We start from the raw sequence: 18,048 nt of genomic DNA, 5'->3' as shown, positions 1-18,048 counted from the left end.
TCCAGGATCATGTCATGGATGAGGGAGGTTTTCTGGGTAACAGACCTGGCATTGCAGAGCAGCAAACGAAGGCCAGAAGATGGGGTCACGCCTCCCCCAGCCATCCTTTGGCTCTGGACAGGCCCAGAGCAGGGGACAGATACTACACATCTCTCCCTCGTTCCCCTTAGCTGGCATGGCCTGCCCCTAGCGCTCCGCCAGCGCCTGCCGCCCAGCCTCGGTATGTTCTGGCCCCCAACACTCTCCCCACTGCCTCCATCAGGTGGACACATGCCCCCTCGCTCCCGCCTATCAGGCAGGCTACCCACCCCTAAAAACACAACAAAATCCCCCCCACAAAATAAAACAAACAAACAAAACAATTAAAATCCCCTTAAAAATGCCAGGTAGGAGTCCACAGGGAAGGCCTGGTGGCGGTGGTAGCGGCGACGGCGGCAGCAGGCCCAGCGGCTGCAAGCACGCCTCTTCCCCGGTGGTGGTGGTGGTGGCTTCTCCTGCAGGTCCTGGCTCTCCCAGGCCACCTCAGCCAGCCAGCTTATGTAGCCCCTACATAAATCTTTACGTAGCCTATCACAGCTAGATTTTTAAAAAACACCGTGATAGGCTACGTAAATGTTTACGTAGCCTATCACGGCTGATTTAAAAGAAAAAAAAACGCGCGTATGCAAATGGCGGCACCCATGGGCTCCGCCATTTGCGTTCCTTATTTTGGCACGTCTTAGTCTACGTAAATGTTTATGTAGACTAGGACATGCCAAAATAAGGAACGCAAATGGCGGCGCCCATGGGCACCACCATTTGCGTACACACATTGTTGTTGCTTTTCTTTTAAATCAGCCATGATAGGCTACGTAAACATTTACGTAGCCTATCACGGCTGACTGCAGGGACGCAAATGGCGGCGGCTACGGCCGCTGCCATTTGCATCCCTGCTAGCCAGTGGCCAGATGTCCGGCTGCTGGCCAGATGTCCAGTGGCCAGATGTCCGGCCGGCGGCTCCACAGAATCCCTGTGGAGCGGAGCCAGCTGGCCAGAATTTTAGGGGGGAGGGACAGAGCACCTCCCCCCCAGCCAGAATTTCAGGGGGAGGGACAGAGCACCTCCCCACCCACAAATGTCACCCTTCAAAAAGGTAAGTGACTTTTGTACATCCCTAAGCATGGCACATCCATCACAAGACACAGCAGGACATACTAGAACTAGTAGAAGTGTTGTTTCTAGCAGCTCTTAAGTTATCAGAGCTGATATAGCTAAAGCTACTAGAGCCCCACCCAGTGCTCAACTGCTTCCTGTTAGAGGCTTGTCAGATGCCCTCCTCATGAGGAGGGCCTGACTCATGAGTAGTCCTCTTCAGTAAGTGAGCACTTTGTCACCTGGCAACCATCCTATCATGGACCTTAGGGCACCAACATTCTTGGGGGCAGCTCAGCATCTTCCTCTGCCTCAGAAGCCGAACTTTCCAGCTCTCTAGGGGGCAGATTCAAAGGCATCACCCCTGAAGGTCCCATACTGTCGTCGCTGGTGCCAGGGTCTACTGCAGGGCCAACCAGCTCTGATGGTTCTGGCTCCTCCTCTGAGGATGTCTCTGGTGGCAGCATGACCCCTGGGACCATGACAGCAGCCCCCTTGTTTTCTATGCTTGGTGTGGAGGCGGGCACTTTTGCCCCCTCCATGTCTAATGCAGAAACCAAGTGGGGGTTCTGAATGAAGTGCTCTGTCCCCTCCCTCTGACCAGAACATCCATGACACCTTTTCCGTGTTGCTCAGCTTACTGCAGGAGGGACTACCACAGGCCACATAAAATTAGGCAGCAGGCTGCATATGGGCCATGGGTTGACCATCTCTGCCCTAGAATGACACTACAAGATTGGAGCATGATGTTGCTTCTCACCACTGTTGTGTAAGCTTACCAGGGCTTGCCCACATAGGAGGGGACCCCTAGAAGGCATTTTGCCCAGGGCCTCCAACCTGGAGCTGGCCTTGCCTTCTTGTGCCAGTACTCACAAGAACTCAGCCCAGGAGTCTAGGTTGACCCAGGAAGCCTGTTATCACTTCCCCACATGCATGAGATGTTGCATCACTCGGCATACACTTCTTATCACTGAACATGAGCAGGTAGTGGAGGTGTGATCCTCCTTGTTGCCTCCTGTGGGGACAACCCTGTTGCTGTTTATTCTTTCTCAAATATGAGACTTCCTAAGGCAATGACAATACTGCTTCAGATTTGGGGTCAAAAATATAGTCACCCTCTGGACAATGAGTGGAGGAGGATTTCTTTTTGTAAATGTCATTACTAGAGCTGAGACTTGTAATTTAGAAAGAAAAGAGCCTCATGCACAGGGTATCTTAATCACTGGAGCCCAATTCACAAAAGAAAAATTTAGTGAAATGCATGCACACATGCACACAGCTTAGTAGCACAGTTCCTCCCCCCACCCCATTTTAATAGTAATCATTTATTTGATGTTTTTATACATAAGTTAATCGAGTGGGCTTAACCTTAACTAAGCTTCTCCTGCTGCCTTGCATCCCCCACTCAGCAAATGTCCACTATAGCTCTGGGTGGCTGCTGCCTCACCATCACCACCCTGCAAGAGAACTAGCCATCTAATTTCAGGTATCATGAAGGCTTTGGGGAGGAAAGTTCACAAGGAAAAAATGCAGTCAGGCATTTCAGAGCGTGTTTCATGCCAGTTTCCATGCTTGCTTTGGTGAGAACTCTTAGGTATGTGATTAGCAATTGCAACATTTGGCTTACAAAGAATGCAAAAAGGTAGTCCTGATGAAAAGTCCCATGCCCACCAAAGCTGCTGTTTACCCTGGGAGGCAAGCTCCTATTTGGGGCCAGTCCAGTGGCAGTTTGTTTCCAGCTTCATGGCGAAGGGCATTCCCATGTGGACTGTGTTAACTCCCTTTTCTGCATGCCATGGTTCCAGTTCTGATGCGGGGGGAGAGGGCTGAGCTGCCGTTTAAGTTGTTTAAAACCTGATGTGTAAAATACATTCACACACTTTATGTATTGCCTAGGTTGCCCTTTACAGCTGTGTGCAATGTGCCTTATCAGGCACACATCAAAAGAAATGCCTAAACTTAGTAAAAATTAAACATTATCTAACAGGAAAAATGTTGAGGAGCTTGAGACCAAGATAACCTTTTCAAAAGAATTTGGTTTGGAATCATCTTAAGGGTTTATTTTATTGCAAGAATTCTCAGCTATGAGACCTTGTTTTAATTGCCCTTCTTTGAGGGAAAGCCAGAAAGTAAGGTGAAAGTTGGCAACATGTTCAAAAGTTAAACATTTTAGAATCATTTTGGTTAATTTAACTACTTGGAATCAAAAGGCAAGTTGTTTGTTTTTCTAGTAATGATCTAAATTATACTTCTATATTGTCAAAAGTGAGCTCTGTGAAATACAAAAACACTTTTTAGTTAAAGATATCTTTAAAAAGTATTTCCCTTCTACCCATTAGATGGAGATTATCTTTTGGATTCTGAAACAAACTTGTCATGGTTTTAAAAAGTCTCACATCTGAGAAGGGAAGTAATAGCAGCAGACCTGTCCCCACTGGGAACAACTAGGATCACCTTTACACTATCCGCTAATTTTCATTGATTAGAAGGAGAGAGAATGACACCTGATCTCATATCCCGGCCAATGCATCTATCCAGTATAGGAGGGCTTAAACACTTCCTGTGTCAACTGTCACTTTCAGATTACTTGAGAACTGAATGCAAACTATCCATTTGGCATTTGGTTTGAGGATCATGCTGCCTGAGTTCCTATAATTTGATATAGATAGATAGATAGATAGATAGATAGATAGATAGATAGATAGATAGATAGATATAGTGTGCATAGGCCTGGCATCGGGGCTGGCTGCTTGGGGCCCAGAGGATCAAAATTGTCCAGTCCTGACCCTGCCACAGCTGCTATCATGGCTGGACTGCTGCTGCTGTGATGGTGGCTCCTCCTCTGTCAGTCCTCCTCCTTGCCCAGCCAGCCTGCAGGAGCTGGCTAGGCAAGCCTGCATGGCTTCTGCTGCTCCTTTTTGAAACTGAACTCTCCTCCCCCCTTACATCTTGAGTAACAGTAAGGGGATGGCCAGTAAGGGCACAGGAGTGGTGAAGGGGTGATCCTTTTGCTATTTCTGTGCCCTCACTGGCCATCCTTCTTAAAGACAGTCTGATTGCCTTTAAGATCACTGCTACTCAAGATGTGTGGGCGGGGAAAGTTTTGCATTAAAAAGGAGCATGCAGGCCCTGCAGGCTTGCCCAGCCGCCTGCTGCAGTGTATCGTTTTGGTGGGGAAACTGTAACTTAAGAAGCTAGGAGACTTTTGCTGAAGCCAAATGCCAGGCACACAGCTCATTCTTGGGTCTATTAAACCATGGTTTATCAGACTAGGATAATTTCAGTTAAATCAGGCTTAAGTCTGTCTCTGCATGCTGAGAATTCTGAAGAGAGAAATTCTGAACAGGTAGAGTTCTAACATCATGACTGTAAATGATATTCAGGCTTTTGGACATTACAGCTCAGTCCTCACTGGATAGTCTGATGTAATACAAACCCTGGTGAATCCCCAGGTCAAAATATTGAAAGAACCTGTTGCCGTTTCAATTTTATTTCTATAATCCATTAAACTCTGGCAATCGTATCTCCTATGTTACTATTCCAAAAAGTTACATACCTTGAAAGTGGGCAGTAGTAAAATGCTTCTTATCTGTGTCATTTGTTCCCCTTTTCCAGCAATTCATTGAAACAATGATGAATACTTTAGCTAGCTGGGCTTCAACTAGGGATGGGTGAACTCACCTGGGCCTGGCTTCCCCAATGCTCACTAAGCTGCTGCCCCAGCTCGTGCTCCCCTGGACGCACTCGACAAGCATCTGTGCTCACCCGGACGCATTCTCTGAGCAACCCTGCACCTGGTGAGCAGTCCCGTGCTGCTCTTGAGAGCTGTCAAAACTGACAGCTCTCAAAAGCAAGGGAGAGAAGGGATCCCTTCCCTATGGGGATCTGGGAAAGTGCCCCGTTTCTTCCGAGGAAGCGAGGGTGCCAGGCACAGGGAGGGGTGGGAGCGGGCACCTGCACCCCCTGCCCGTGCCTGGCACTTTTGCTTCCTCAGAAGAAATGGGGTGCAGCAATTGTTTTAATATCTTCCTTCCGTTCTTGTGCAAGAACAGAACGAAGACATTAAAAAGAAAAGTAGGGGGCAGAGTGGAGTAGGATTGAGGGACACCCAAAGGGGTCCCTACCACTCCGGCATCCTCTCTTCCCCCGCCACACACTACCTGCTCACCCAAAAAGGCATTTCCCCCCAGCCACGTGGAGGATCCTTCTTGCCGGTTGCCTTTTAAAGGGCAAGTGGAGAGAGGGATCTTTCAGCCTGACAGGGGGAAAATAAGTTTTTTGGGGTATAATCCACCCCCGCACCATCAAGGACTGGCTTACCCCCACACTGGATCCCCCCCCCCATTTTCCCGAGAAGCAGCTTGAAAATCTAATGCAAGTGAAGTGTTCTATATACTTAAATTCGATTTTCAAAGCGCTCCTCCAAAATTTGGGGGTGGGTGGAAGGGAATCTCACCCCCCACCCCGGGTCCTGTTGCCCCAAGGACCCATGGTGGGGAGATTCCCCACCCCTCCTCCATGGCTCCTGTTGCCTCAAGAATCCACACTGGGGGGTGGGGTGGGATTCACCACACACACCCCGATTTTTGCAAGGAGCATTTTGAAAATCTAATATAAGTAAATGGAGCCCCTCTGCTGCCTGCAATTTGCACACATCAGGGCCTTTACTGCCCTATGTGTGCAATATTACATTTACAGAATTTCCCAAGGCACCATTTTTTCCACAAAATGGTGACTTCAGGAACGTCAGGTGCTCAGTGAGGGCTCATGGGGACAGCTCGGCAAGCATGGGGTGACACAAGTAGGGGCAGTGGCTCAGTGGACACAGCCTGAAGATGCGAGCGGGAGGGAGTCCATGGACCCACGCCATCCCTACCTTCTACTGTTCCTTATCCATACATTCACCTAGTGCTTAGCTAAAGCCAGCTATATGATTGAACACATTTTAAATGATTTATAATATATAGTTATGTAAACTATAATATATAGTTATATATTCTCTTTGTGTCAAGAATATCTAGCCAGCTCAAGGACATATCTATGCAACTGTTCAGCACATGGTGGTTGCTCAAAACATATCAGCGTGGAGACTTGTAAGCTATTTGCTTGTAGTGGCTTGCCATGCAGATCCATTGAGTTTTTAGCTATGCTGTAGCTTATCAACTCAGACACATGTGTGTGCACACAGACACAGGGTGTAGTGAGGTGGTGACAAGCCACTGCACAAAAATGGAACAACTCCACATGGTTGCATTTCAAGTACCACCATATTACATACACATGCCTTTCTCTGAATGAAAAATAGGATAAAATAAAGAACATTCTTGTGATTCCTGGCCATGCCTTATAGGTGTTATTCCACTCCAAATCTTCACTTTGAGAAATATATCACATTACTTGTGCCTTTAATGAAATAATATAACATAAATTTAAAGCCCTGTGTTTGCCACATATTCAAAACAAAGAGCAGTTCAGATATGCTTTAAAATGCATCTTCATTAATGTACAACACAGTTAGATATTGCTGTTCTCATACTCTGAATATCTTCTTCATCTCTTATTCCCATAAATTCAGTGTGGACTTAATACCAACACTGATATACTTTTGGGGAGTTGTCAACATAAACTTTATAGGATTATAATGAGGATTATAATAATTATATAGGATGATAATGAGTGTTTATATTTCCAAAATATCAGGTCTGTTCTTTCTGAAATAAATTGTACCTATGGGGAACATACCTATTTTGAAATACACATGGCATACCTAAGGTTCTTCAACTTTAGTTTGTGATAGGTATTACTATCTAATTCTGGTACCTGACATGATTTCAGTTTTGTTTGCTTGGTTAGAGGGTTGATATGTAGTGCTTCACAGGCAACCTAATGTGATTTTAGTGGTATATGTTGTAACCTGCTCTGTGATCTGTCATATCAAGTTGTCTGCTCTTACATCTGAAAGAAAATTGCTACCAGTTTGAATGTAAAGTTGATTTGACTTTCTGTCTGCTAACTAGTAAAAATGCATTTTTTTATGCTACAGGCTTAATAATATGTTCATTTGTTTTTGTATAATGCCTCTGCCTTTTAGTTTTGAAATGTATCCATTCAATCCTATGCATATTTTACATAGAGGTAAGTCCCACTGTGTTCAGTAGGGCTTATCAGCAAGAAAGTATGCATAGAATCACAGTATTAATCTTCGACATATTCTGTGTGTGTGCCCGAGCGTGCTTTTACCAACCTATGTGCATACAGTAGATGCTTGAAATGCTGAAACCAGATACCTCATTACATTGAAATTTACATGAGTTGCCAAGATATCTGGTAGAACCCTGAGGATCATTTATTTTTGAATAAAATAACCCTGTTTCTTTTGGATTTGAAAATACTACATTTTGCTTTTAAGTTGAGAAGTGTTTCCCACCTAACTGGTTTTGTCAGCATGCACGCTTGCTTAAACAGATGACCTTAAGCTAAACAACTAAAATAATATTGCCTATAAAGCAAAAACAGAGTACAAGGAGGAGATTCTTAATTTAGGTACCTCATTTGCTTCATAGCTGTCAAATTTGTAAAACATTTCTTCAGAAGATATTTAAGCTAATATTTCCACATTAAACATTGGTGCCAACTGCAATAATAACAGATTATATGAACATTTTGGAAAACAGTTGTGTTTACCTGTGCCTCAGACTTGTTCCTAATGGAATTCTTGATGACATGCTGGACAACACACTTGATAACCAGTCTTGCGCTAGAGTCTTAAGGAACTAATTTTAAAATATTTCCACAGAGAACTTTGTGATTTATTTTCTCTTTCCTACATGTACACTATTTCAGTGAACTTGGGCCTGGATCAGACAAGGCCCACTATGTTAAATATGTAGCATGCAGCTGATTCTCACCATTTTGTTTACCTTAGTGTAAGTGTGTGGGACACCAGTCTGAATTGGGACCACTGTTCATGGGTCCAGGAGGTTTAAACCTTCCACCCCAGCCAATATATTTCCAAAATTCCCCACCACCACCATGGGGACTAAAAATAGGAAGAAAAAAAAAAACACCTTGATTGGTGCCAATGGAGGAGTTCCTTTCCTCTTTTTTTGCCCCCGCATGTGGAGGTGAATTTGAGGGGAAGAAGTGGGAAGGTTTAAACCTCCTCTACACATGTGCAGTGGTCCTGATCTGGATTAGAGATCCACAAGCTTACAGTAATGTAAACAAAATGGTGAGGATCAGCTGCACATTACATATTTAACAGTGTGCGGTTTAGCCCACATACAGATATGTTACTTGATTGTCATCTATCACTTGATTACTCAAGGCAAAATGAATTGCACCTGACTGCGCTGTTTGCTTTCTGATGGCTCTTTCGCTCATCTATGTATATTCATTATCATTTGCTGGCAGGCATATGTGAACAGGATCTTGATGCAACATAGGGTGACCAAGGACATATGTGAAAGTGTGATAGGCAAACTTCTTCAGGTTTGATTCAGAATGGGATTGGCAATTATAAGTGAAAGGAGAATGCTCAGAAAAGGGGGTGTTTTTTCTTTCTTTCTACAAGACATCTAAGAGAGCAATCCTACCTTTTAGACATGCAAGGGAAGCTGAGACGATGCTTCCGAGTATCCTATGCTGGCAGAGTAGGAGGACCAATGTAGCTATTTTTGCCTCTCTGTCCTCGTTTCAGGTGATTTCCCACTAGACAGCCTTTGAGCATGCCTAATGGAGTTGTGCTGCTGGGGTTAAGGTTGGGAGCTGGGAGAATGATGGATCCTGTGGACCCACAATACCTCTCCTCCCTACCCACACCCCTTATTTACATCTTTACTCAAGATTAGAGCTCCAACCTCAGGTGAGGAAGCCAACACAGAGCTCAAGACGGCTGTAAGGAGATGCGGTGGGGTAAAACCATGCTTGAGTTCCCACCCTCAGGGTCAGAGCTGTGTCTACAGCCTTAGGAATGGGAATCCACACCATTATATAGCTCCACAGACACCATCTGAGACGCCATAGGATTGCTCTGTAAATTTGTTTTATAACCCCCCTGACCCCCTGAATCCTTTTATCCAGTGTCACTTTTTGGTGGTGAAGGAAAGTATGTAAACAAATTATGACCAACACAATATAAGCAGTAATTACACATTTACCAAACCTTCAAAGCCACGGGCAACCCAGCATAAAAATAGACAAAAAATGCCCAGTAAGCAGCCTACTAAAGCCAATACTCTAAAACAGTAGCAACTTTAATAAAACCATCTTAATTAAAGGCCAGCCAGAACAAATTAGTTCTTTGAAACCTTTTCTGAAGGCTGCCACTGATGGGATCCCATAAGGTAGGGGCCACCACAGGAAAAAACCCTGTCTCTAGGGCCCAGCCAAGTGATCTTCATGGCAGGCCAATGAGCAGGGCCTCCAGAATAAAGTCTATATTAAGTTATCTGAGTTGTATGTAATTGTCTGTAAGTCTGTATCTACTACATTGGACAGAGTTGCATTCATTTCTAGTGGCCAGGCTTCTCTCCATACCTTTGTTTCTGATAACCTAGATGGTCTCAAAATACCCAGATGTGCATTGCCTGTGAGGACAAGCCTGTATTTCCCTGGTCTATTATTATATCATCCTGGATCATGTTGTGGCCTGAGGCTAGCTCACTGCCATATGTCAAAGCTATCATAAGGCTCTTGACTTAGTCATTGAACTGGCAAAAGATGAACTCGTCTGCACCTTTCTGCCCCTAGGTAGGGAAGAGCCTGGATTTTTGACCTAGGAATGATTGCCTTTTTCTTTAGATTTTCTGTAACCAAGTAAATGTCTGCCTGTTTTGTCAACTGGAGCAACTATATGAAGCAATAGACATTTTATCCTTTATTTCTCTGACTGCAGTTTTATACACTTTGTGTTAGCTTTTATTACTTAATTTCTTCATTTGTAAAGCTGTGTGTGTTCTGAGATGGGGGGCAACAAATTCTGATTATCTTGCCCCCTATTAATGCCCTCTCCCACTTGCCAATTAAGAATATAATACCCCTTTGGGGAAAGGAATTTGGTTGAAGATTGCAGGCTAGCAAAGGTATAGCTAAGTACCCCAGTTAGATTTCATAATCAAAGTGACCACTCCTGAAACTTAAGGAGTTACTGGCTCACTTCAGAAATAGCAATACCAGTCTGATAAACCATGGTTGATCGTTCAGAAACAAGAGGAATCCCTTAAACTACAGTTTCCTGATTTTGATGCCATGGGAAACTCTGATATAGAAACTAAAATATCTGTGAAGAAGTTGGCTATGCAGGGAGGGAAGTGATGAGGAAAGGGCACACTGCTTGTTCCCAGGTTGATAAACCATGGTTTATTGAACCAGGATCATTACATGTGAACTGGAACACTATTGGTCACTCAATAGATGTTGCAGCTGTCAATTTATAGCATGTGTTAGGGAGGATTCATTTAATTTTTATAATGGTAAAGCTTAAGTAACCAGATAGTCATCTAATCCTTTTACTGTGATCCCTGGGGTGCAGGCTCACCAAAGAATCCAAGGAATATTAGAATTACACATTAACATTTTAAGAAATACTTTACCAAGTCAATCATCCCATCCCTACCCTTTTTGTTTTGCCATATTTTGTCAGTGTTCTAACAAAAATCATTGTTCATTTTCACTCTTCTCTCTATTTAATTCTATGGCCTTGTATGACCTTTAACTAAGGCATTCAGAAGAGAAGTTGTATTTCAAAAAACATTTTGCAAACAAACAAACAAAAATTATATGGGAACCGGGCAGGGAAGCAGCATTTTTGTCCATGAAATCAGTATGTATGAGAGCAGTGGAAACTCAGCAGAGGCTGAAGAGCAAGTGGCTTGCTCTTTGGGGCAATTGGATAGAGAATGTGGGGAGGTGGAAAGGCATTTTCCTGCCTACCCAAAGCAATGGGCCACTTCTGGGCAGGGAATATAATTGATATGATGTTCAGCACTATTCTCTGAACATTTTAGCTTCTTGTTCCGTATTACTTTTACTTTAAAAATTGTGCCTTTGTAAATATTCTTCCAGTAATATTATATCCATGTCTTTTAAAAAACAAAGAGAATAGGTTTTTAAAAATCCTAAAAAAGAGCATGCAAACCAGTGTGAACCCATTCAATTTCCAGACCTCAGTTCTACCAGTGATAGCCTAGGGGATTTTCATACTGGTCTAGATCCAAGAAGTGACTAAGAAATCCGAACATGTTTCTCAAACAGCCTCCCAAATCTCTTTTGAAAGTGAGGAGAGTTTGATAAGCAGTTTGTGATATGTCATGGCAGGCTGCCGGTCAGAGGAAAATGTCAAAATCCCATGGGGTACACCTGAAGTAGGTCTTTGGATCCTGTTGTTCAACGTATAGTTGACTGAACAAATTACTGATGTTTCTATTTTTGTGTTTTGTTTTGTTTTTGTTATTGTAGGAGTGCAAGAGCCACAGCATGAGAAAGTTATTACGGTGTCTGCTAATGGAACTATTCACAGCCCAAAGTTCCCATATACTTACCCCCGCAACACAGTACTGGTGTGGCGATTAGTAGCAGTTGAGGAGAATGTGTTGATACAGCTCACTTTTGATGAAAGGTTTGGGCTTGAGGACCCAGAAGATGATATATGCAAGTAAGTTACTATTGCTGAGTTCAAATAAACCTAATAGAAGTGATAAAGGATATGCTGATGACATGCCATTGTTCAATTTTAATCAGACCTACCCATATTGCACATTGTATTGTTTGTATAAACTTTTACCTGTTTAGCATAATATGTGTATAATGCCCTAACATAAAGGAAAGTAGTATCTCTTGTTATTTGTGGAATATTTTGATTCTCCAGAGCATTGGTATCCTTCATGATGGGGTCAAAATATACCTCCATCTGACGAATGTGTATCCATTAAATGAGATGACCTTAAGCAGTGGTTAGCAACAATAGGCAACAGGCTAGGGCAAAATAACAGAAGAAAGTGTAGCAGAAAACTATGAAAATATATTATATTCGGGGTAGGTCAACGATATTTGTCATCCTCCACTACAAACAAAGTTCTTTTAACATCCAATCCTTTGTGTTTGAAGTGGGGTGTGATGAGAATTGTTAACCTACCAAAAGCAAATATATTTAACTTGTATCTGATGTTGAGGGAAGGTCTTGAAAGCCTAGGGCTTTTATTTATGTTTTAATACATTTTTTATTATTGCTTTAATCAAACTTTATTTATGATTGTGAGGGAACAATACTATGGCCACTAGTCAGTGGCTAGGTGGCCATTGGACTGGTCAGTTCCTGGGAACCAACCTGCACCCCCTCCTGCGCCACCTTGTAGCCAGCGCAGATCAGCCCCATGTTCCGTGCTCAGGAGAGCAGCGTGGAGTGAGGGAAATGGGGCGTTCCTGGGGGTGGGGAGGTCGGAAGTGCTGGTACAACACTTTCTATGTGTTGTCCAGCCTCCCCACCATGCACTCTGAGTTCCTGTGATTTCAGCTGTCTAGCCTCGAAATCAGGGTGGTGGGAATGTGGAGGAGATGTGCTCCTCACCGCTCCTCCTGCCCTGCAGTAGATAGGTGGTTGCCCCCGGGTTTGGAGGCGATCGTCGATCCCCATAGGATTGCTGACTCTAAGCCACTTTGAATGTCATTTTTCTTGGTAGAAAGACAGGGTACAGGTCGAATGAATGAATAAATAATAAACAAATATTATGAAAATATCAATCTCATGCAAGGCTACCGTATATTCTTTGCTTGCAGAAGATAAAGAGCAAAAATTGGCCACACAAGGCATTGTTGTTCAGTTGTTCAGTCATGTCTGACTCTTCGTGACCCCATGGACCACAGCACGCCAGGCCTTCCTGTCCTCCACTCTCTCCCGGAGCATGCTCAAGTTCATGTGCATTGCATCGGTGATACTATCTCGCCATCTCATCCTCTGCCGTCCCCTTCTCCTTTTGCCTTCAATCTTTCCCAGCATCACGGTCTTTTCTGGTGAGTTTTCACTCCGCATTAGGTGGCCAAAATATTTGAGCTTCAGCTTTAGTATCTGTCCTTCCAATGAGCTGTCAGGGTTGATTTCCTTTAGGATGGACTGATTTGACCTCCTTGCAGTCCAGGGGACTCGTAAGAGTCTTCTCCAGCACCACAGTTCGAAAGCATCAATTCTTCGGCGCTCAGCCTTCCTTATAGTCCAGCTCTCACAGCCATATGTCGTTGTTGTTGTTGTTCAGTCGTTAAGTCGTGTCTGACTCTTTGTGACCCTATGGACCATAGCACGCCAGGCCTTCCTCTCCTCCGCTCTCTCCCGGAGCGTGCTCAAGTTCATGTGCATTGCATCGGTGATACTATCTAGCCATCTCATCCTCTGCCGTCCCCTTCTCCTTTTGCCTTCAATCTTTCCCAGCATCAGGGTCTTTTCCGGTGAGTTTTCACTCCGCATTAGGTGGCCAAAATATTTGAGCTTCAGTTTCATTATCTGTCCTTCCAATGAGCAGTCAGGGTTGATTTCCTTTAGGACTGACTGATTTGACCTCCTTGCTGTCCAGGGGGCTCGCAAGAGTCTTCTCCAGCACCACAGTTCGAAAGCCTCAATTCTTAGCTTATGGCTTCACTGAGTTACACAAGCCCCTTCGCCACAACAAGGCAGTGATCCATGAAGGGGACACAAGACATGCATCATTCTTTTTCATAAACCTCTACGTCATGTAAGATAAGCATAATGAAACTTATCATCACTGGTTCTTAAAGCACAGGAGGTTTGTGTGTTAAACTTTTTTTTCAGTCTTGATCTAATGTTATGCAGCTATTGCATATTGTCTCAATTTTACACATAGATAGGACAATGTATCTAGAGGTTGAATTAACCAAATTGCTTAGTAGGAACTGTTTCCTGCTTTTATTCAGTGCACTCAAAAGCTTGTGCCACTACCTTGTATATGCATGATTGACTGACATTCAGTGAGCATGTTTTGAACATTTTCTTAGGTATTGACTTTCAAAATTTGACTGTAAATGGTTTGGTTATTTTAACCACATTACTCAAGCAAACATACTGAAATTATACACTCTGTATCAAGATTAAGCAGGAGTTTAAACACATTTTAGATAAGATAAATTTTGGGTTCATTTTTATTGATATGTAACTTGGATTGAATAAGTATTCCACCATGAACCTCAACATTTTTATATTTAAAACAACCATGTATATATACTATCATTGTGAAGCTGTATCAGAGTTTGTGGAAGAGCTTTCACACGATCATTTAGGGTGCAATGCTATCGGGATAGGTGGCCACCTCCGAACTCAGAGGTGACTGCCTATCCAATACAGGGCAGGAGAAGCACGGAGGGTATCATCCCCTCCGCGCTTCAGCCACCCTGCATTTGCGGCTAGACAGCCGATTTCAGCTGTCTAGCCGTGGGAAGGCAGAGCGGGGGAGGTGGCTGCCAGATGACACATAGGATGTGTCGTACAGGCATTTCCACTTTCCCCACCCTGGAATGCCTCCAGGAATGCCCTGTTTTTGCCGCTCCATGCTCCTCTTCCAAGCATGGAACACAGGGCCATTCCGAGCTGCCTGCGAGGCAGTGCAGGAGGGGTGGAAGGTTGGTTCTCAGGGAACTAACGTATCCTATGGCTGTCTAGCCACTGATTAGCGGCCATAGGATTGCTCCCTTAATTATGCATATGTTTAGTTGAGTTGACATATTGGCGCGGTTGGAAATTAGTCCAGAGATGAGTTATGTGGATTGGAACTTGGGTTCTGGTGTGTGGCAGGCCAAGTGTTTGAAACCATTTTAAGTACAACAGTGTATCTGTGACTAATTCTTGGAGTCCTTATCTCTTCCTGACTATTGTACAGTCATACTAATAAAATGCCAATTTTTTACCTGGTCCACCCACCTTTGTGTGCCTAGTCTATGAAACAACACCATGGTCTCTCTGCTACATTAAGGCTACAATCCTATATGCAGTTATCTGGGAGTAGTCCCACTGAACTCAAGTAGACCTATATAGGATTGAACTACATGAGTCAGAGTGTCTAACACTTGCTTAAAATAAGCTCTTTATATGCTCTGTTTGATATCCCCTTGAAACAAGCTGGGTTTGTATACCAAGAGAGAGGTAAGCATAGTTACTGTTTGTAAAATAACATATAAAGTATAGGAGTACTTTAGGTTTTCTGGCAGGAGCAATTAGCCTTGTCTGAGCTTTGGCTTCTATTTTCTGTCTGACAGCATGTAATACTGAGTGATGCCTAAGGGTAGATTTCTTAGTATCTTTTCCAGCCTTTCTCTGTGACTAGTGTATATCAGTGGACATTTGTTTATATCCCTTGGATAATGTGTCAAGTCAATGAGTTAAATATGCTGTAGTTACTTTTGGGCCACAACCCAATTATTCAATAGGCCTATTGATTTAATAAGATTAATCATAAGTAGTGTGTTACTTCAGATTTCTATGTGGAATTACAATTGCATTACTGTAAAAACAAACAAATAAATAAATGAACACCTTGCAAAAGGTTTTTACAGTGGATCATATTATATAGTATGCACCCCAAACATCTGGCTCAAGAGAAATTGGATAAATGAAAGGGCTTTGCACATAGAATTGGAGTGACCAGGTGCTACATTGGTTAGGACCAGTGAATTCACATAAACAAAATGTCCAAATTATCTCAGTTATGAGAAAGTGGATTCTACATTGTCTACCCATCTGTTTATGATTAAGTGTTCAAACTTCTAAATACTTTTGGATTAAGCAATCAAAGCTTGTGCATCAAAGAAATTGGGAAGGAATAATTGCCATATGCACTTGGGTACAATCCAGAAAGAATTAGGAATGATTCAGGCTCGTGTATATCAAGGAGACTAAATTTTGAGCACCCTTCTCTGGATTTGTGTGGATTGTGTCTGAATACTTGAAAAGGAAAGGATGTGAGTCAGTCTGGTTTGATTTTTCTGTCTTATCTTAGATTTGAACTGTTAGATAGACCAATGTGTTAGGGCTAAAATAGTCTGTTAAAGGGTATAACAGTCTAAGGTTCTGCATATCTAATATAAAGGGAGAGAAGCTATATATGATGAAACCTTTGATCCCCACCCACTGACCCCCAGAATCATTGTTGATACTGGGCTTTATATTGTGCAAAAATATAAAGGTAGAGGGTGCTCAAACTCTTCTATTTCATAAAAAGCACCATGAAGAGGTACCTTCTGAATAATTTGACAGTCTTTAGCTAGAGTCATGGGCTACACGTATATAGGTCCGTTTAACATGGAATGTTTGCAGTACACAGATCATGAACTGCATCTCAAAGAGGAGGAAGTCTGTTCTTTTCCTTCATTGCTCCACTTTAATTTTGCATAACTACTCTACTAATGCAGAAACCTGGAACAGGGAATACCACAAGCGTCCAGCAATGCTCCCTTTCCTGCTCACTTCACACAGTTCAGGTTTTAAAAGTACATTTTCAGTAGGGGGTGTGGTTAGAAATGCAAAGGAAAAATTGAAGAAGAAAATATATAGTTTGCCCTGGATATATCATGAGATGGCTGCCCAAATGTGTTGAAGTATTCTGATCAGCTGTGTTGGACAGTCCCTTGTTAGAGAAGAAAGGCATTGGATCATTTGACACCTTGAGTCAAGATGGGCATGACATGAAGCAGGTGCATAGCACCTCTTTATTCTACTTGAGCCATACTCAAGGAGACGGATCACACATGAGAGTTAAGGAAATTATTTCAGACTTTGAGTCTAGGAAAATTCCCTCTTTGATGCTACTTCAAAGGGTGTTTTGTGGTACTTAGCCAATTTTGTAAAGACGTGTAATAAAACCAAAGCTGGAGGATTGGTCCAGTGAATGACATCAAGATACACAATAAAATCTTTGATGTCGTCTGAACAGAATGGAAGATTCCATTTTCCACCTTTTAAAACTTAAAATCTTGACAAAACTTTACCATAGATCACCTTGGTCACTTTCTAGAAACAAATCAGTCATATTGCAGGAATTGTAATCATCACAGCCTTTTTGAAGACTTGAATTTTTGCCTTCTAGTAGACTTTCTTTTCCCGTAACTGTCAACATGAAGTACTGTGAGTGTGGGAGAGGGAGTTGGGCTACTGAAAATCACCTTGGTGGCTAATTTATATACAGAAAGTTGGAGATAAGCTTGTCACCCCTTTCTAGCATCACCCAGCTACTTGCTGGGTTTTTGTGTCCTTTCGTGCAGAGCCTAACAGTTTGGGTAAGTTCTATTAACTAGCCACTAAGCAGCATGCCCTGTCCAGTATCAGTGTGGTGCAATGGTTCTGTAGTAAACATATAGAAAGGGACAAGAAAGAATCCAGGATCAATGGTACAAGAGGAAAGCAAAGGTCAGGCCACCATTGAGAACAAGAAGCATCAATGAGGAGGCAAGATGTTTCCATTGATGAATGTGAGAAATTGGTGTGGAGGAAGCAGCAGCACATTTGGTCCTAGCCATACTGAGAGGTACAGATATTATTAAGGAGAGGTACAGATCTTATTAAATCTGGCTGGCAGATTTATGGAATTAGGGACAATGAGTTTTATAGAATTTAGGGACAAACACTGTCTGAGTTACTAGGCCTCAGGACTCTGTAAATAGTGAAGGGAAGAGAAGATAACTTCAGTATTTTGCACAGGATGCTCAGAAGCTTAAAGATATTCCTTTGGGTAAAGGTAGCAATAAAAATTACAAAAATATCAGATCTGGCTCCGACCACCACTTGGATGGAAGACTTCCTAGAAATCCTATTTAATCTACTCTTTTAGAGAAGAACAGGGTCAAATGTAACATGTGTTTATTTATTTTAGGTATAAATGTAGCATTTATTTATTTATTTATTTATTTATATCTTGCCTTTTG

At 42.9% G+C, this 18,048-nt stretch overlaps 1 protein-coding gene across 1 annotated transcript in view; it reads left to right on the top strand.

Moving 5' to 3' along the window:
• The window catches only part of PDGFC (platelet derived growth factor C), a 181,140-nt gene that overhangs the window by 80,448 nt on the left and 82,644 nt on the right, over nucleotides 1-18,048 (top strand). Inside the window, exon 2 of the mRNA XM_084856347.1 lies at nucleotides 11,590-11,785. Within this exon, the coding sequence (XP_084712473.1) occupies nucleotides 11,590-11,785 (196 nt within the window). The remainder of the gene's footprint in view (nucleotides 1-11,589; nucleotides 11,786-18,048) is intronic.

Source organism: Heloderma suspectum, chromosome 5 (genome assembly GCF_057233095.1).
Source record: "Heloderma suspectum isolate Gila_16-S chromosome 5, 16-S_ref, whole genome shotgun sequence".
Classification (NCBI taxonomy): Eukaryota; Metazoa; Chordata; class Lepidosauria; order Squamata; family Helodermatidae; genus Heloderma; species Heloderma suspectum.
The sequence above is the reverse complement of the archived record's forward strand: the minus strand, read 5'-3'. Positions and strand labels throughout refer to the sequence as shown.